Here is a 20,698-nt window from a genome sequence, read left to right as displayed (position 1 = left end):
CTGGTCAGATGGGGGCTTCCCTGGCGGCTCATCGGTAAAGAATCTGCTTGCGATGCAAGAAACCCAGGTTTGATCCCCAAGTCAGGAGGATCCCCTGGAGAAGGAAAAGGCAACCCACTCCAGTATTCTTGCCTGGAGAATCCCATGGAGGGAGGAGCCTGGGGTCACAGAGTCAGACGTGACTCAGCCACTGAACCACCACCACCACCAGCACTGGTCAGAGTAGAGAAATCCTCTGTATTTTTTTCCCTTTCTCTCCTGCCCTCGACCCTAGGCAGTCTAGTGACTGTTGAGCAGTGGCAGCCAGACAGATGCCTAAACTTTGAGGAGAGCCCTTCTCCCTGACCAAAGGGACTGTGGTCCTAACAGCATGGTGGCAAATCCCTCCTCCTCTCACTCTCGATTTCTCTCTGTATATATCTTGTTGTTCTTTGGCCTGCATTGCAGGCACGTTCTTTACCAGCTGAGCAACCAGGGAAGCATAGCTGCCCCTAAGCAACACACCAGAGGACTTTATAGCTGAGCAGCATGGTCCCAGACTGATCCCAGGTCCAAGGCTGCACACACACCAAACAGGTCTGAAAAGCGCTGCACCGCTTTAAAAGATGAGCCGATGCTGTTCGAGAGATTTCATGCCAGAGAAGGTAGGCAGGAACTTGCAGCCTGTATCTGATCAGGCCCGTTGGCTGCTAAAACAAACAAAACAATTTATTTAAAATTAATTAATTTTTGGCTGCACTGGGTCTTCTTTGATGCGCACGGGCTTTTTCTAGTTGAGGTGGGTGGGGGCTGCTCTCTAGTTGCGTGAGAGAGCTTCTCACTGCCGAGTCTTTTCTCGTTGTGGAGCGCAGGCTCAGAAGTTGTGGCACATGAACTTAGCCACCCTGTGGCATGTAGGATCTTCCCATTCCAGGGATCGAACCCATGTCCCCTGCATGGGCAGGTGGATTCTTAAGCACTGGACCACCAGGGAAGTCCCAACATTTCCTACAGGGTTTAAAGAAGACCCATAATCCCATAACATAATATTCAAATTTCCCAGGATACGATCCACAGTGACTTGATATTTGAAGACCTAGGAAAATCTCAGTATCTTTCAGAGGGAAGAAACAAAAAGCAAGAGACAACAACGCTGAGATGACACAGTCGAATTGAGACACTGAAGTAGCTTCTTACAACCGTGCTCCAAGAAGTCAGAGCAAAGCCCCTCAAAATGAACAGATGGATAGACGGTCTCATTGGAGAAACATTTGATATGAAAAGAACCAAACTGAAGTTTTAGAAATAAAAAATAAAACCAAAATGAAAACAGAATGGAGATGATGTAAAAAAAAAAATTCAGTAAACTTATAGTTCAATAGATCAATATAAATCAGTATAGATAGATCAATACAGATTGTCCAATTGAACAAAATAAAGGAAATAGATTGAAAAAATAAACAGATCTTTAAGTATTTGTGGGACAATTCCAAATGGTCTGACATTCTCATCACCAGAGTCTCGGTAGAAGGACAGAAAGAGAGTGGCGCAGAAAAAAAAAATCTTGAAGAAATAATGGCTGAAAACTTTTTAAATTTGGTAAAAGACTTAGAGTTATGGACTAAAGAAGGTTAGTGAACAGCAAAACAAGATTAACTCAGAGAAAACCATGCCCAGCCATGACAGAATCAAAGCATAAAATGAAAGACAAAGGAAAAACAGTCTTGAAAGCAACCAAAGAAAACAATTTGAATTACTGAGAATTTTGCATCAGAAACCAGAAGTCAGAAGGAAGTAGAACATTTTTTAAGTGCTGAAAGAAAACATAAAACTGACACCCCAGAACTTTATATTCTACAATAATACTATTTAGGAGCAAAGATGGAATAAAGGCATTTTCAGATGAAGGAAAACTAAGGGAATTTATTGTCAACAGACTTGCTCTGAAAGAAATGCTGTTAATAAATAAAGTTCTTTGGGCAGAAGGGGAAAGACACCAGAGGAAAGCTTGGGACTTCCGGAATGAAGGAACAGCAGCAGAAATTGTAAATATCTAGATAAACGCATTAATTTTTTTTCTCTTAAAATATATATGATGGTTGAAAGCAAAAATCATAACATTATCTGATGTGCATATGCATCTATAATATATATAATCCCAGTAAGTATGCCATACTTTGTTGCATATAATAAAACATGACTTGGCTAAATAGAAAATGTTTGTGGGTGGTGGTTTAGTCGCTAAATCGTGATCGACTCTTTGCAACCACATGGACTGTAGCCTGCCAGGTTCCTCTGTCCATGGGATTCTCCAGGCAAGAACACTGGAGTGGGCTGCCATTTCCTTCTCCAGGGGATCTTCCCGACCCTAGGATCTAACCTGCGTCTCCCGCATTGGCAGGCAGATTCTTTACCACTGAGCCACCAGGAAAGCCCTATAGAATATTTTAAAATATGCCAATTTTTTTTTTACAACTTTGCATTGTCACATCTTCACTTCTTAACATACGAATTGTCTCAGAAGGTAGAAGTGGCTCAGGCTCTGTCAACCCCTCAGGAACTCTGGCCTCAGGTATTAGCTTCACTTTGCAGATGAGAAATGAGCCGGAGAAAGATTCTTATCCTTCTTGCCTTCCCTGAGCTGTTCCCATGAATGCTGCGCTGTCGGTGGCCAAGTACAAGGTATCCTACAGCCCAAGACAGTGGCCATGGGTGAGTTAGAGCAGTCAGGAGAGGCGGCAAGAGGTGAGAGTCCTAGGCAGCACCTGCATGCTACATCCATCCTGCAGACGAGGGGGGGCTGGAAGGCAGCGGGGATCAGGGCCTCACTCCCTCGCCAGATCCCCGCAGGCCGGGAGGAGGGCACAACCAGACTGGTTCGACATTTGCTCACGAACACTTTGCCTCTCTTTGCAGTGCCTTTGCTGTAGGCTCATTCGTCCCATCTCCCCTGTTCCCTGGCTCTTTCCCAGCTCTCCCCCAACCAGGGGAGGTGGGGGAGGCAGACCCTGGAAGGCACTGTCCTTGCTCAGGAACTGGCCTTCCATGGCGGACATCTCCTGACCCCAGCTCGCAGGGCGGTCCTCTCACATCCCCTCCACTCCAGTGAGAAGGAACGCCCCACCCTAACCTTGAGCATCCCCATCGGACTCTGGGGCGCTAGGCCATTCTCCAGGGTGGCTGAGTGGAAGGCAGACAGGCAAAGGGCCCACATCTCCAGGCCCTGTCTTTAGCAGGAAAGGAGCCTCTTGGCTGCTGGGTCACAGCCCTGGAGGCAGGCAGGCAGGCAGGAGACAGGAAGGAACTGGCCTGGCTGCAAACCCGGCTCCCCGGCACCGGCTCGGTGAGGGGGGGCCAGGCAGGGAGGGGAGGAGGGCTCTGTTTCCCACTGGGGTAGATTCATCCCAGAGACGGAGGCCTCCATCTGCTGGGTGAGAAAACTAGGAGAGAAGGCCAGTGACAAGAGTGCAGACAGAGAAGGAAGGGCCACATTGCCAGGGCCGGGCAGGAGTCGGACTGGCGTGGGGTCCTCAAGGATGGAGCAGGGGCAAGCGGGGCAAGCTGTGACCTTGACTTGACCGGGCAGAGTCTGGGTCTCCTTGCTCGGAAAAGAAGCAGAGCAGCCACGAGTCGGGCTATAGGGAGCCCCAGAGGGGTCTGAAGTCTCCGTGGTTCCTAGGAGGTCCTCAGGGCTTCTCTGGTGGCCCGGACAGTAAAGAATCTGCCTGCTGTGTGGGAGACCTGGTTCAATCCCTGGCTTGGGAAGATCTCCTGGAGAAGGGCATGCAACCCACTCCAGTATACTTGCCTGGGGAATTCCATGGACAGAGCAGCCTGGTGGGCTACAGTCCATGGGGTTGCAAAGGGTCAGACGCGACTGAGCGGCTGAACACAGCACAGCACAGTAGGTCCTCAATGAACGGGCCTTGTCACAGCGGGCAGCTCGGCCTGTTCTGGGCACCAGGTGCAAGCGGCTGCTGCAGCTGGCCTCCCCTGCAATAGCGTGCCTGGGATTCAGAACTTCCTTGGAGGAAAAAGTCTAGGAAGAGGCTCCTGCTCGCCTTCCTGAGCGGCTCTGCCGCAGCTGGTGGAAGGCCCGTCTGATGCACAAACCGCATTTCACTGAGGATTCTCTTGGCCGCAGCCAGTGGAAGGACCTGCTTGGCTGGAACTTTTTTTTTTCCCTTCCAGGCGACGTCTGATGGGTGTGTCAGGCAGGAGGTGATATTTGAAGGGCTGCGGGCACGGGCTGCCAAGCCAGGGCGCCAGGCAGAGGGTGAGAGCATGGCCTCCCGGGACCCGCCCGCCACCAGCCATGCCCCCCCTGACGTGCCCCCCGGGGTCTCGCTGTTTCTCACCATCCCCTACGCCTTCTTCTTGCCCGAGCTGGTGAGTGCGGCCACGGGGGCCACCTGCAGGAAGTGTGGCCGGGTGAGGGGTGGGGGGGAGCAAGGAGGGGCTGGCCTGGAGCTGGAAGCAGGCCCCTGGGGAAGGAGCACCGGGTCCAGAGCTGCCGTGGCCTCTCGTCTCCCGTGGAGCTCAGGGCCCGGGGTCCCCTAATCCCTCCCAGAGCGCCTCTGGGCTTCTGCAGAGTGAGTGGGTCTCCTCCTCCCAAAACGAAACCAGCTCGGGTACTGGGCAGGCCACCTGGTGATCGGAGGCCGGAAGGAATCGCTAACGTGTCCTGGATCCTCAAGATGTTAGGAATGGACTTCTATGTTGTGGTTTCTTTCCTCCAACTGCTTGCCTTCTGTACTTTTTTAAAGTTAGAAACAGGGGCACTCTGTCTTTCCTTCTGAGAGTAACCCTTCCTGTATTTTCCTAATTGACACTGAACTTTGACTTGTGTGGACTCCCCAGGGGAGGTTGCTTAAGACAACATGGGCCATAAAACGGTGAGACGCCCTGGGTGCTCTCAACGACCTCTCACTGCCTTGCTTTCCGGGTCTCTATGGCCAAGTTGGCCCCAACCTCTGCCGAGTTCAGAATGCTCATCAGAACCTGAGTCCACTCTGAGCCGGCTGTCACCATGTCCTCTTCATTGATGGGGACACAAGCCTGGTGAACGATTTAGGGCAGAGGAGCTTATTTCAGTCTTTGAATACCTTCTGAAATATCTAGCTTGTGGGAGGTATTTTCTTTCTTCCTTTAAATTCATCTATTTTTAATTGAAGGACAATTGCTTCACAGTATTGTGTTGGTTTCTTCCAAACATCAGCATGAGTCAGTCACAGGCTTACCCGCGTCCCCTCTCGCCTGCACACCCTTCCCACTTGCCTCCGCGTCCCACCCCGTGGGTCGTTACTGGTTTGAGCTCCCACTGGCTGTCTTGTGTACATGTGGTGATGTACGTTTCCGTGTCGCTCTCTCCATTCCTCTGTGGTGCTGCCCTGAACTGGCAGCACTGGCCTTAGGCAGAGTGGTTCCACCGCCCAGCTGGGCGGGAAGGTCCTCTCGGCCTGTCGTCTGCCCGGAAGGCCAGCCCGATTGAGCACCTTTTGGCATAAACTGGCTAAAGGATGCCCATTGGTGGCAATAAGAAAGGGAAGCCAGGCAGGGTGGGCCCGGCATTTGGGTGGCTCCAGCTGAAACCCCAGCCAAGAATAGGTTTCTGCCAGGCCTGGGTGTACAAGGGAGGGCGTCCTACCAGACTAAGGCATCTTTGTGCGCCCGAGAGTTCTCTGGACCGGGCGTGCCTCTCGCCTTGGAACAATCACAAGAATGGCTGGGGTGGGGGTGGACTCCCCCACGTGTTTGGAGCACGTGCTCCGTGTCAGTCACACCAGCCACTGGTGATAGGACCCCTACCCTGCCAGGTTCCCCGTCTGCTGGAGGAAGGCCCATGAGCGCTTCCATGATACAGTCAGTCGATGCTTGGCGGGTGGCCACTGTCCTGGGCTGGGTACAAGCAAGAAGAGGCCGTTCAACCTTGTCAAGTCAGAGAGGAGTCCCAGCCTACCACCTGGGAGGCAACTTTGCAGTTAGACCTCAAAGGACAGGCTGAATCTCCAGGTTGCGGGGCAGGAGGGGGAAAGGCCTGGACTCCAGGAGAGGCCAGCTGGCAGAAGGCTGGAGGGATGGGATTTCCAGAGTAAGGACTGCAGGGCCATCTTGTCAGTCACCCCCAGGATACTGGGCTCCTGCAGATGGAATTTCTGGGGAGAGAAAAGTGCATGATTGTGCTGGGCTCTAGGGCTTTAGGTATCTTAGGGGGTGGGGTATTGTCACTGACTGCATTTCATTCATTTAGTTTTCTTTTGAAATAATTTTACGTTTATAGCAATGTTGGCAATAATAGTAAGAGTGCGCCCATGTACTCTCTACGTAGCTTCCCTTCAGGGCCACATTTACATAGTTCAACTGTCAAAGTCAGGGAATTAGCATCAGTATTAGGCTATCAACTGTTCAGATTGTCCTGACAGTCCCCACAAATGTCTTCTTCCTGATCCAGGATCCAGCTCAGAATTCTAAGTGGCGTTTGGTGGCCATAATTCCTTCACCTACTCTTTTTTTTATTAAGTATATTTAATTTTAACTTGATTTTCTGGTTACATTTTATTTCTTTTGAAAAAACTTTTTGTTTTGAATTGGGGTATAGCCATATACAAGCTATAAGGGACTCAGCCACACATACACATGTATCCATTCTCCCCCAAGACCCCTTCCCATCCAGGCTGCCATATAACCCTGAGCAGAGTTGCATGTGCTATACAATAGGTCCCTGTGGTTATCCTTTTTAAATATAGCCATGTGTACATGACCATTTCCATTTCCATGACCATTGTTTTTTTTTTTTTGATGTGGACCATTTTTAAAGTCTTTATTGAATTTGTTACAATATTGCTTCTGTTTTATGTTTTGGCTTTTTGGCCACCAGTCATGTGGAATCAATCTCAGCTCCCTGGGATTGAACCTGCATCCCCTGCATTGGAAGGTGAAGTCTTAACCACTGGACCACCAGGGAAGTCCCTCATCTACTTTAATCTGGACCAATTCCCACCATCTTTGTCTTGAGTCTTTTGAAGAATACTGATCAGTTGTTGTGTACCATGTCGCTCCATTCAGCCTTGTCTGATGTTTCCTTATCACAAATTTAGTTTTAATTCTCAAGGAATCCTTATTCATTATTGAACACTTAGAAGATTACGGAAAGAAATATAATCCATATATATGCATGTATGCATGCGTGCTCAGTCATGTCTGTCTGACATGGACTGTAGCCCACCAGACTCTTCTGTCCATGGAATTCTCCAGGCAAGAATACTAGAGTGGGTTGTTATGCCCTCCTCCAGGGGATCTTCCCGACCCAGGGACTGAACCCATGTTTCCCACATTGCCAGTGGATACTTTACCATCTGAGCTACCAGGGAAGTCCAAGAATACTGGAGTGGGTACCCTTCTGCAGGGAATCTTCCCGAACAAGTGTCTCCTGCATTGCAGGCAGAGTCTTTACCAGCTGAGCTACCAGGGAAGCCCATTTATACACATATGTGTGTATTTAATGAATTTATTCTGTACCTGCTCTTTTGCATATGCTTGTTCCTTAAATGAGGGTTCCTAGCATGGAATATGGAGAAGGCAATGGCAGCCCATTCCAGTACTCTTGCCTGGGAAATCCCATGGACGGAGGAGCTTGGTAGGTTACAGTCCACAGGGTCACTAAGTCGGACACGACTGAGCGACTTCACTTTCACTTTTCACTTTCATGCACTGGAGAAGGAAATGGCAACCCACTCTAGTGTTCTTGCCTGAAGAGTCCTGGGGACAGAGGAGCCTGGTGGGCTGCTGTCTATGGGGTCGCACAGAGTCAGACACGACTGAAGCGACTTAGCAGCAGCATGGAATATAAGACCAAGCACGCATCATATCTGGGGTGTGGATGGAGAGGTAAGCAGGAGAGGAGGGGAGAATTCCAGGTGGTGATTGATTTTGTTTTGTTTTGTTTGGGTCAAGCCAAGCAGCTCACAGGATCTTAGTTCCCCAACCAGGGATCGAACCTGAGCCCCCCTGTAGTGGAAGCTTGGAATCTTAACCACTGGATGGTCAGGGAAGTCCCTGGTGGTTGATTCTGATCGCCATGAGCAGATGTGCTGGGCTAGAGAGGAGAGAGCAGGGCCAGCCTAGCAGAAGCCCCCTTGTCCTGGGCCTCCTGAGTATGCTGACTGCTTCCACACACAGAGCTGACCACAGAGCCCCAGACCTTGGGGTCCCAGATTCTCAGTCTGTGGACCTAAGCATCACAGACAGCCATGTGCTTTTCTAAGGCAGAGAGCAGATTTTTCCAGGGGGTGGATTCTAAAACTGGGAGCTCAGGACAGCAAAAGGGGCAGAGAAGGCAAAATTCGTCACCTGGATTCACAGGTGGTCCATAAGGGGGTGGCCAGGGTGTACACTTGTGGTGACTGCAGGCGTACTTCCATCCAGCCACTGTGCCCCAAGACAGCGAGGGTCTTCCCATGGAGCGAGGGACCAAAAACTCTAGGAGTGCAGAATTCAACAAGGGCTCCCATGAGTCCTCACACCACCTCTGTTGCCAAGAATCTCTGCCTCTTTCGTATCAATGATGATGACAGACTAGGACAGCATGGACGCTGGGGGTCTGCATGTTCCCGGCTAGCTCTGCTCCCTGAAGACTGCTCTTACAGAGCTTTGCCTAAATAACTTTATTTTAGAGTCTTTCACACTAAAATGCATATTTTAAAACTTCTGTCATGATTATATATTAATAGGCAGATGCAAAGACATTTCAGAGAGGTCTCCCACCCAGTAGTCACAGCTTTCATAATAACTCTCTACTACTTAATACAATATCAACCAGGTAACTGATGTTCATGGGCTATGTCTATATTCCATGCCATTTTCTCACATGGTAGATTCATGTAACCACTACCATCAAGACACAGAACCATTCCATCACCATGAAGACCTCCCTCCTACTTCTGTTTTAAATTTTGTTGGCCACGCTGGGTGGCATGCAGGATCTTAGTTACCTGCCCAGGGATTAAACCCATGCCCCCTGAAGTGGAAGTATGGTGTCTTAACCGCTGGACCAGCAGGGAAACCCTCGCTTTCATATGATGGTTCCCCTACCTTATTCTCTCTCACCACCCTTCCTCACTCTTGGAAACCACTAATTCCATCTTTGTAATTTGCTTATTTCAAGAAAGTCACAGAAATGAATAGAATCATACAATACACAATCTTTAACGACTAGCTTCTTCCACTCACCATAATGTCTACATGAATGCTTCAGTTGCCCAGCTGTGTCCGACTCTCTATGACCCCATGGACTGTAGCCCACCAGGCTCCTCTGTCCATGGGCTTTTCCAGGCAAGAATACTGGAGAAGGTTGCCATTTCCTCCTCCAGGGTATTTTCCTGACCCAGGGATCAAATCCAAGTCCCCTGCATCTCCTGCATCAGTAGGTGGACTCTTCACCACCATGCCACCTGGGAAGCTCCATAATGCCTTTGAGGTCCATCCAAATCATGTGCATTTCAGTCATGTGTCCCTTTCCATTGCTGTGTGATATTCCACAGTGTGGATTTACCACAGTTTAACTACTGACGTAGTGAGAGGCATTTTGGTCTTTTGCAATTTTTAGCTATTCTGATAAAGCTGCTATGAGCGTTCACATATAGGCTTTTGGGTGGATGTAAGTTCCACTTTTCTGGGTAAATGCCAGAGTGAGTATGATTTCTGTAAGTGTCTGCTTCATTTTTTATTAAGAAACGGACAATCTGTTTTCCAGAGTGGCTGGACCATTTTACATTTCCACGGGCAATGGATGAGCCTTTAGAGAGTTTAATGTTTAAGTTTGCATTTTGCTTGGTTTATGGTTGAATTCAGATTTCTCATCTGAAAACAGCATTAATTTCAAAACCTAAGTTCCAAGCTTGAGGAGGCTTTGAATCGGTGCATTTTAAGGTGAGAGCAGACGTTGTTTATTTCCTCTCTCCATCTCTCTGTGAGTGTGGGAGTCTGCTGGTGCCAGTGCTGGGTGGGCAGGGGACCAGGTGACTCACAGCCTCACTGCCTGGCTCTTAACAGCAAACACTGCGGGCGTCGGGCCTGGGGCAGAGAGCACGTGACCCCCTGAGTCCCTGCCTGCTCTAAACTGGCTCATCAGCTTTTTTTTTTAACAAGATGAAAGGGTGAACATAGGACTAACCCCAGCGACTACAACTAGGGAGAGTTTTATAAATAAGAGTGCAAGGAGTCCAACCTTTTCACTAGTTCACTTATTAATTAGATACTTGACTCATTATATAGGAACAGCTGAGAAGGTTTCTAGAGAGTCAGCTGATTAAAAGGAAAGATGATTTGAACACCCTGTTTGGTGTTCAATGTTTTCAGCTTTTTAATTTGCCTGCACAATGGTCAGAAGGAAATATTCTGACACCCCCCCCACCCCCTCTCCCAACCCACACTCCCCCACCCGCTCCCCCAGAAGCTCATTCCAGAACCTTGCAGCTGGGAAGTTCACCTTGATGTCTTATCCACATCCCCAGTTTCACATACAGTTCAGCAGATTTCTTTTTCTACTCTGTCTATACGTAAATGGGCTTCCCTGATGGCTCAGTCAGTGGCCGAGAATCCGCCTGCGATGCAGGAGATGCGGTTGGATCCCTGGGTTGGGAAGAACCCCTGGAGGAGGAAATGGCAACCCACTCCAGTGTTCTTGCCTGAAGAATCCCATGGGCAGAGAAGCTGGAGGCTACCGTTCGTGCGGTCACAAAGAGCTGGACACGACAGAGCACACACGTAAGGCAAGGCTGGATGTAAAAGCCTGTCTGAGAACTTACTGAACCCTGGAGCCATCTGCCAACTGCGTGGGGTTGAGAGAGGGAAGTAAGGCTCATCTCGGGCCTGGCTTAGGGCAAGCAGGTTCCTTCCTCTTTGTTATAACACTTCTTTAGAAGCTGAGTTTTCCAAAAGGAAAAATCCTTTCTCCTGTTTCCTTCTGCTCTGCTTTCAGTTCTCTATACTTCTGGGAAGCAGCAAAAGTAAACTCAGTTTGCTCCAGCTTTTCTTCATCTTTTGGGGCATCTGTCCTTCCCTTCATTCCATACCTGGTCCCCGGCCTCGCCCCCTCTGACCTCGCCTGGCCCGTGCAGGACCAGGGGATCAAAGGCCTCCGTGGCCAGGGTACCACTGAGCCCCAACGAAATGATGCCCATGGAGGTGCTGGGAAGCTGCAATAGGAAGAGGGAACCGGGAAGAAAAAGTGTGAGGCTGGGGGAGAGCAAGGCTGCTGAGAAGAACGGCGGAGGAGAGGAGCAGGAGCAGAGAGGGGCCACGTAAGAAGGACCCAGATTCCAACTCCCCAGTGGCCCGGACCCACTTTGGCTTCCGGGCCCCAGGCCCAGCCCTTACCCTCAGAGACCCCTGATGTGTCCAGGTTCAGTCACACAGAGTCAGTTGAAAGGGATAAGCCTGGCTCTTTTGCTTAGTGGCTGTGAGACCCTGGGCAGGTGACTTAACCACTCTGAGCCTCAACGACGGGGCAGCATCAGCAAAGATCTGCTAAGACAACTCTGGGTTTGCAGTAAGGACTTTCCTGGAAGCATCCGCACAAGAAATGTGAGCCCACACCACGTTCTTGGTGGTGGTCATCCAAACCTCTTACTAAAAACCGCGGGTCTTTGGGCTTCCCTGGTGGTCCAGTGGCCAAGACTCCTCACTCCCAGTGTAGGGGGCCCAGGTTCAATCTCCAGTCAGGGAACTAGATCCCACACACCACAACTAAGAGTTTGTATGCCACAACTAAAGACCTGGCACAGTTAAATAAATAAATACAATTTTTTAGAAAAGTGTGAGTCTCTCATGAAAAAATTTCAGTTGCAAACCAAGAAATATTTACTGAGGTATTACTATTGTTCTAGATTCATGCTTTGCTCTCAGGGGGTTACAAGAATAAAAAGACACTAATAAACAATAAAAGGGATATGGTAAGTCATGGATCCTGTCTTAAAGGGGCGATGCATGAACATTAAAGAGCACTCTGAGACAGGGAATAAGTAAGGGTGCACAGCCTCACTTGTTAAAGGCTCCTGGAGTTTAGGGACGCTGTCAGGACAAGCTTGCTCAGGGTGAGAATTTGGTATTCTTTCCAGGGTTTGGATTAAGGGATTAGATATTTGCTTGTTCTTACCAGGGCTTCCCAGGACTCGGAGGAGTGTATACACTCAGACTGTAAGGAAATGTATACAAACGTGTACACTCAGACTGCAAGGAAAGAGGAAGACAATGCCACTTAAATCCCATGTATTCACTCAACAAATATTTATTGAGCCCCTACCCCATGGCAACCACAGGACTATAAAGAGGCAGAAGACAGACATGGCCCCCACCTTGGGGAGTCTGATGCCTGACAGGGGCAGATGGAGACTAGGTAGGAAGGACAGTAAGTGGTGCCCGTCACGTTTGGGAGAGAATGGAATGCCCAGGAATTTCTGCCTGCAGATAGGATGCAGCCTAGGGGATTGTTCGCACCATTTCTGCAAGGCTGAAAGGGCAGAGAGAAGAAGCTGAAGCCCCAGACGCTGATGAGTACACGAAGCGACTGCCATGCACCCAGGAGTCACGTGGTGGGGGGGCCCACCCGGGGGGCCCACCCAGCGGGCTGTGGGCCTCGTGGGGAGGGGGTGTGCTGAGGCCAGTGGTCTCCCCAGAGCAGAGGCACAGGGACCCTAAGGTTGGGGAAAACCCCAAGGAGTGATGGTGACAGGACCTAGGAAAGCCTCCTTTTCTAGTCAACCCCCTCAAGTCCTCCCAGGGCCAGAACCTCGCAAGAATCCAGGTTCCAGACTTGCCTGATGGTCAGCGGCTCACTCCGTGCTCCCAGCGCAGGGGGCCCAGGTTCAATCCCTGGGCAGGGAGTTAGATCCCAAATGCTGCAACTAAGGACCTAGTCAAATTGTGTGCATGCATGCTCAGGCGTGACCGACTCTTCATGGCCCCGTGGACTGTAAGTTGCCAGGCTCCTCTGTCCATGGGATTTCCCTGGGAGCAGTACTGGTGCAGGTTGCCATTTCCTGCTCCAGGGGATCTTCCTGACCCAGGGATTGAACCAGCCTCTCTTTCATCTCCTGCATTGGCTGGCAGATTCTTTACCACTGTGCCACCTGGGAAGCCCCTAACTATGACCTGGTGCAGGCAAATAAATAAATAAATATTAAAAAAAAAACAAAACCTGAAAAAGACCAGTGGCAGAGCAGACCACAGCAAGACAGGTTTGAGCTGAGGGACCCTCGGAACTAACAGCCCACATCATCAGTTCTGCACACTCCCCGCCTTCAGGCCCTGTTCTTCCTGCAAGAATTCGGCTGAACCACATGCAACCTTCCCTGAGCTGGTGGCCTCTCTCAGTTCGGACAAGACAGGCCGCCAAGCCTGCTGCTGGAAGGCCAGGCCCCAGGACAACTCCTCTCATAGCAGATGCCCCGAAGGAAACAGCCGGGTGCCCTGGTACACTGTCGCCTGAACCGAGGCGCCCCAGATAGGAAGGCTCACCGATAAGCAGGCCCCACCTGCAGCCAGCGCCCTACCGGGGGTGCTCTGCCTAGAGGACTTTCCCCGGGGCGAGGAGAGGTTTCTAGAGTGTTGTCCAGGCTGGCAGCGGCAGGAAGTAGGCCAGAGTGGGGCGGGATGGAGGAGCCCCACGTGGGTTCCCAGCCTTGATGCTCTCACCAGCCCTTCCCTGCTTCCTCCCCCGCCTTGCAGCCAGCCTGCCCCTCAGCTGCCGCTACCTAGACAGATGTCCTCTGTCTCGGCCAGCTCTGCTGCAGCAGGCGACAGACCCACGGCTCCTAGGGGCACAGCTCCGTCACTCGTGCCGCAGGCAGCCCAGGGTGGGGTCTCCATGGACTCCCACCGGGGGGCCAGATAACACAGGTGTGGGGCTCCAGAGTCCTCTGATCTATTTCAAAGACGTCACACACACCCCCTCCGCCAGCCCCTTCCCTTGGAGGGATTCTCTGCCCCTACTTGCCCATCTGACTCTCTCTGCCCACATGATGCTGGGTGGAAGGAGTAGTGTGTTTGTTTGAACATCCTCTTCTCTCTCTCTTTTATTAAAATTTATTTGGCTGCTCTGGGTCTTAGTGGCACATAGAGTTTTCAATCTCCTGGCTGCAGGTTCTAAGTTGCAGCATGTTGGATCTAGTTCCCTGACCAGGGAGCAAGCCCAGGTGCCCTGCATTGGAAGCTCAGAGTCTCAGCCACTGGACCACCCTGAACACTGTCCTCTTTGACAGAACGTTCTTGGCTAGCCCTTCCTATGTGTGAGGGTATGGGTGAGGATAAAACAGATGGGTGTTTGTTCCCATTTGGTCCCAGCTCCTAGCAGAAATGGGCTTCCCAGGTGGATCAGTGGTAAAGAATCTGCCTGACAAGCAGGAGACTCAGCTTCCACCCTTGGGTCAGGAAGATCCCTTGGAGAAGGAAATGGCAACCCACTCCAGTATTCTTGCCTGGGAAAGCCCATTGACAGAGGAGCCTGGCGGGCAACAGTCCATGGGGTCCCAAGAGTCAGACACGACTTAGCGACTAAACAACAACAACCTGGCAGAAATGCCCGTCCGTGTCTGGGCCAGTGGGGGGCCAAGAAGGCGTCAGGGCCGGCCACCTGGGTGGGCAGCAGGCCTAGTGGAGAGTCCAGTGGGCTACCTTCTGCCTCCTGCCCAAGTCGGTCAACAGCACACGCTGGGCACCTGTGCGTCATGCCAGGCTCCCTGCCCCACACCAAGGACTTAAGACCACAGGGCAGAGTCCTCCACCCAGGAGCTAGGGAGGAGTAAGCAAGAGCAGCTGCCTGGAGGAGGTGACATTGGTCCAGTACCTGTTTTCGAGGATCTGGTCTTAGACTATCAGGGAAGGAGCAAGCTGGGCAGGAGTCCCCGGGGACTAGAGTGAATGTGACATCCTTGGGTCCTCGGAGCCTAAGGGCAGGAACACGGCCACTGGTCACAAGATGTCAGCAGTTCCTGGGGAAAGGAGGAGGTGGGACCTCCCCTGAGCCCAGGGGCTCATCGGAGGACTTCCTGGGGACAACGTGAAGGGTCACAAGATTAATAAGCACAGTGGAGCCAAGAAGGGAGGTGGTGGGGCTGGGGAATGGGGAAGTCTGTCTACGAGGCCACTGTGGGGAGCAATATGCATTTATACTGCTTCTTTACATCTTTCCTGTATTTTCTAACTGTTCTAAGCTACACAAGCTTTTTATAAAAAGTGGGGGGGGGATGTGTTCCCCAAAAGGCTTAGTTTTTTTTTGGGGGGGGGGAATAAGAATGTTTTTATTATCCTAGTTTATGCTACATTGTAAATCTGTACTGTTGAGTCAATGAGAGGTTGGGCCAGTGGGAAGGGGGTGGGGGGCGGGTCTGAATGGTGGGTGCGGTCCTAGGGGAGGAAGCGATGGAGGGAGGGGAGGAAAGCAGAGGGCCTGGCCTCTGACTCACCAGCCCCTCCCTACGGCATCCTGCCCCTCCTGGGCTCACACCCCAGGGCAGGCACTGATTTCCCTGGCGTGGGGCCAGCCCAGGCCTGAGAGCTCTTGAGGGTACCAGGAGCTCCTAATATGGCTTGTTCTGCAGGGGGCGGGCAGACGGAGCTGTGGCCTGCTCCATTGTTTCTGGAGTGGACCGGATAAGACAGGGGTCCTCGTGGGAGTTCAAGGGGCCTGGGCAGGCAGTTTCCTGTCACCCTTAAAGCCACAGAGAGAAAGTTCTCATTGACTGTGACTGGTAGTGACTGGTCTTTGGAAGGGTCCTGGGTTGAATCATGGCGCCTAGAGCTTCCACATAAAGCCGGTGGTTTGGGAGTCCGGGACTGCAGCCCAGGCCGGCCACATGGCCCCTGCTCATGGGTACTTGTGGGAGGTCGCTTGATCTCTCAGAACCGGCTTCCTCCCCCATTAGAGGAGGTGACATGCCAGCCCAAAGAGCTTCACAGGCTGCAGAGATGGTGGCAATCAGAACCCACATGGGCGCTGGGCTTCCTGCGCCGCCCACAGGGAGGGCTGCAGCCAGGTGAGGACTTCAGGGGTGCCTGCCCTCCCCTCCCAGGAGGGCCTGAAAGAGGCTGGGCCCCTATACACCAGCTGTGGAGGCCCTGGTGCCAAGTTCCGTCACCGCAGACAGAGGACGTTCCAGGAGCTCCTCCGAGTTTCCCTTCTCCCTTCCTCTCAGAGGCTCACACTTCCCACACAGACCTCAGCGTGGTCCCCCGGGACCAGGCCACCACAGCTGCGAGCTGACGCCAGGGAGGGTATGGGGGTGCTCTGGGGGGCAGGGGGCCCACCCCAGCCTGGACTGAGGCTCTTGGCAGAAAGAGGCAGACTGGAGCTAGGGGTCCACTCCTGGCCGTGATGCATGGAAAAAAATGTGTTTCCATGGCAACTTTGTGTGTGTGTGTGTGTCTGTGTCTGTGTGTGACTAATTAAAACAAAAGATTCAGGAAACGGTATTTCCCCTTCCTATGAACAATCCACAGTATTTTCTTCACTAGTCTACTTACCTGTTTTTTTCAAAACCAGCTACTTTTTATTGAAGTAAAGTTGATTTGCTATGTTGTATTAGTCTCAGATGCAGAGCAAAGTGATTCATATATATTCTTCCAGATTCTTTTCCATTGTTTTTGTTTTAGATAGATTTATTCATTTATTCGTGGCTGAGCTGGGCCCTCGGTGTTCTGGTGGGCTTTCTCTGGTCGCAGCGAGTGGCGGCTGCTCTTGTTGCAGGGCACAGGCTCTTAGTGAGGGGGCTTCAGCAGCTGTGAGCACTGGCCTAGCTGCTAAAGTCCTGCGGGACCTTCCTGGACAAGGGGTTGGATCCACGTCCTCTGTATTGCAAGGTGAACTTGTAGCCACTAGACCACCAGGGAAGTCCCCCTCCATCACAGGTTTTCACAAGATACTGCACATAGTTTTTCCTGTGCTACACAGTAGGTCCTTGCTGTTTCATACATAGCACTGTGTGTCTGTTAATCCCAAACCCCAGGTGCATCCCTCCCTCCCCTTTCTCCTTTGGCGACCGTGAGTTTGCTTTCTATGTCTGTGAGTCTGTTTCTGTTTTGTAATAAACTCATTTGCATCTTTATAAGATTCTACGTGTAAGTGATCTCATAAGACATTTGTCTTTGTCTGACTTTCTTCACTTAGTATGACCATCTCTAGGTCCATTCATGTTGCTGCTAGTCTATTTAACTTTTTTTTAATGTTTATTTGTTCATTTGGCTGCTCCAGGGCTTGGTTGTGGCATGTGGGGTCTTCTGTCTTCATTGTGACATGCAGGATCTTTACCTTCCTGACCAGGAGTCGAACCCCGGGCCCCCTGCCACTGGACCACCAGGGAAGTCCCTACTTAACCTTTTAATGCCAGTAGTGAGCAGGTGGGTTTCATCACCCACTAACAGATCTCAGCCGCCGTTTGGAAGGCTGAGTGCTGGGGGCGCTGCACAGGCTCGGGAGACTGCTGGGTGGTGGCTGAGTTTGGCCTGGGGATTCCGGGAAGCCAAGTGGGGGTGTTCTAAGAGGTGGGGAAGGGCATAGTTCATGAAAGCAGACTCTCCTCCCAGGTCCATAGCAGTGCTGTGACGAGGGCTGCCACTGGCTCAGAATGGCTGGAACAGAAGAGAAGTGGAAGACCTCACATTCCCGGAAGCCCAGAGGAGCTGGCGGGCTCTGACTAGGCTGGTTCTTTGGCAGCACAGTTGTGTCATCCAACCCAGCCTCTTCCTGTCTCTCTCCTCTTCCTCATTATAGCTCCAGGCCTAAACCCAGACAAGCCATGGCCAGAGCAAGGGCAGAACTCTCTCATCCCTGAGGCAGGAAGAAAGCCTTCCCAGATCCCAGAAGCCTTGCATCTCGTTGTCCAGGGTGGTCACAGGCTGTGGACACATGTGTGTCCCACACAGGGCATGTGTCCCAGCCAAGAGCTATGTTGAGCCTGATGGATGCTGGAAAGTCACCTGCTACATCTCCTGCCCCCCACCCCCACCCCACTGCCCACCAGTACACCCAGTTGGGCAATTTATTCCATAGGAAGAATTTATTTATTTATCTTATCGCTCCTCAGGCTTTTCTCTAGTTGTGGCAAGCAGGGCTACCCTCTAGTCATGGTGCTCAGGCTTCTCTTTGCAGGGGCTTCTTTGGCTGTGGCGCGTGGGCTCCAGGGCGGGTGGGCTGCGGTGGTTGCAGCATGTGAGCTCAACAGTTGCGGCCCCCGGGCTCTGGAGCACAGGCCCAGCAGTGGTGCACACGTTTAGTCACTCCACAGCATGTGGGATCTTCCTGGATCAGGGATCAAACCCGTGTCTTTTGCATTGGCAGGCGGCTTCTTTACTACTGAGCCACCAGGGAAGCTCCATGGAAAGAAAAAAAGACAGCTCTCTTTGCAATGTTACCTACTGTGGCATCATCTATAACAGGGAAAAGCTAGAAACATCCACCCTCTTTGCCTGGGGCCTCATTGAGTAAATGAAGTTTTATCAATGTGATGGAATGTAATGGCGGCATCGAAAGTACAGGCGGGCCTCATTACTCACAGATTCTGCGTTTCCAAGTTCCCTTGCTCACCAAACTTTATTTGTAACCCCACAATCCGTACTTGAGGTGTTGTCACACAGATTCGAAGACATGTGTCATTTGAGGCAGAGCAGAAAAAAATTCAGGTCACAAATCTGAGACACATACATTTCAACCTGAGGTCAATGCCTGCCTTCCTAAATGCATGCTTAGTTGTTCAGTCATGTCCAACTCTTTTTGACCTTTTGGACTATAGCTTGCCAGGCTCATCTGTCCATGGGATTTTGCAGGCCAGAATACTAGAGTGGGTTGTCATTTCCTCCTCCAGCAGATCTTCCAAGCCCAGGGATCGAATCCATAGCTCCTATGTCTCCTGCATCACAGGTGGATTCTTTACCCACTGAGCCAGTGGGGAAGCCCTTGCCTTAGTATTAACTAAGTATTAACTATGAGCCCTTGCTCATACTATTAACAGGGTCCTTTCCCAAGTCTGTTTAGTGTCCCATCTTGCTAATTTTGGTGCTTGGCTTTTTGTTGGTGATTTTAGTTTACAAAATAGCCCAAGTGCACTGCTGAAGTTATGTCTCATGTTCCTAAGTTTGGCAAGGCAGTGACTTGCCTTACATAGAAAGTAAGTGTTAGGTAAGCATATAGTTATAGAGCTGTTGGTGACAGCTTGATATTAATGGATTAACATTACTTATTAAGTATATTGAATAATGTGTCTTTAAACGGAAAGACACATAAAACAAAGTTATATGTTGATCAGTTGATGACGATATTTTGACCACAAGCTTATAGGAACATAGTCTGTATTTCCCAAGGAGCGATGATTCGCGATTCACACCTAAACATGCCAGTGTTCAGGGCAACTTGACGGAACTACCTAGAACAACAAGTTATTATTAAGCCATGTAGCAAAATAGAAAAATACCAAAAAAATTGAATGCAAAATGTATGTTCCCCACAATTTGCAACCAGCACTAGGCCCCGAAAGGAACAAAACATAATAAAGACTTCCTCTGCTGATAACATTAATCTTATTTTTACAATCGATTTAAAATCTTAGGATTGAAAAAATGATTAACAGATCTAGGGACTTCCCTGGTGGTCCAGTGGTTAAGACTCACGCTTCCATTAAAACGGACATGGGTTTGATCCCTGGTCTAGGAATTAAGACTCCACGTGCCGCACAGTCGGAAAATAAAACACTGATTCCTGTTGTACCATTTAAACCATTAAATCACCCTGGGGTTGAGGCATTCTGAGTGCGCAGTACCAAAGTCCCGAGGGATGCCTGTGCTGGCCTCGGTGACACCAACAGGGGGCGCTCTGTTTGAAGGGGCTGTGACTCTCCCGGCGTTTTGCAACAGAATTGCCAAATGGGCTCCAAACAACAGCTCCCACATGGACCTCATCTTACTCTTCCCTTTAAAGGATGTGCATCAAACATATAGTGGTACATTCATGTTCACGGCAGCCCTACCCCCAGTAGCTGAAAGGTGGAAGCAGCCCGTGTGTCCATCAGAGGACGAATAAATAAAATAGACATGAGGGGACTTCCCTGGTGGTCCAAAACAGGGGACGCAGGTTCCATCCCCGGTCGGGGAACTAAGACCCCACATACCGAGGGACAACTAAGCCTGCACTCCAGAGCCTGAATGCCAAAGCTAAGACCTAGCACAGACAAAAATGAGTAAATAAATAAATACTTTGCAAATAAAATAGATACGTGGTGTATTCATATGATGGAATACTGCCGTCCTCAGTCACTGAGTTGTGTTTGGCTCTTTGCTACACTGTGGACTGTAGCATGCCAGACTCTTCTGTCAATGGAGTTTTCCAGGCAAAAATACTGGAGTGGGTTGCCATTCCCTTCTGCAGGGGATCTTCCCGACCCAGGGACTGAACCCAGCTCTCCCACATTGTAGGCAGATACTTTACAGTGTGAGCCCCCCGGGAAGCCTCTGAACTGTACATTTAAAAGCAGTTAAAAAGGCACACTTTGTTCAGTGTATTTTATCACAATTTTGGGAAGGTAAACAATGGCCAAGGGACTTGGAGTCATACAATGTGGGCCGTGGCTACTTGAATGTGAGGGACAATAGTTTTCTTCATCTTGAAACATCTCAGCATCGGAGGGGGCCCCAAAGTGGTCCTGGTTCCCATCGTGGACAAGCCAGGCCTTGTCCT

The 20,698-nt window shown here is 50.6% G+C and overlaps 1 protein-coding gene across 3 annotated transcripts in view; it reads left to right on the top strand.

The window, feature by feature from the left end:
- Window positions 1–4,185: 4,185 nt before the first annotated feature.
- Window positions 4,186–20,698, top strand: part of LOC133065220 (MAL-like protein) — a 30,682-nt gene continuing 14,169 nt past the window's right edge. The window contains exon 1 of one of the 3 annotated variants that reach the window (XM_061156034.1): window positions 4,186–4,368. In XM_061156034.1, the coding sequence (XP_061012017.1) occupies window positions 4,264–4,368 (105 nt within the window). In that variant the 5' untranslated portion in view covers window positions 4,186–4,263. The remainder of the gene's footprint in view (window positions 4,369–20,698) is intronic. The other 2 variants (XM_061156035.1, XM_061156036.1) reach the window with 2 other exon arrangements.

The sequence above is a fragment of the Dama dama genome, chromosome 11, assembly GCF_033118175.1.
Source record: "Dama dama isolate Ldn47 chromosome 11, ASM3311817v1, whole genome shotgun sequence".
Lineage (NCBI taxonomy): Eukaryota > Metazoa > Chordata > Mammalia > Artiodactyla > Cervidae > Dama > Dama dama.
This window is presented reverse-complemented; position numbering and strand designations above follow the sequence as displayed.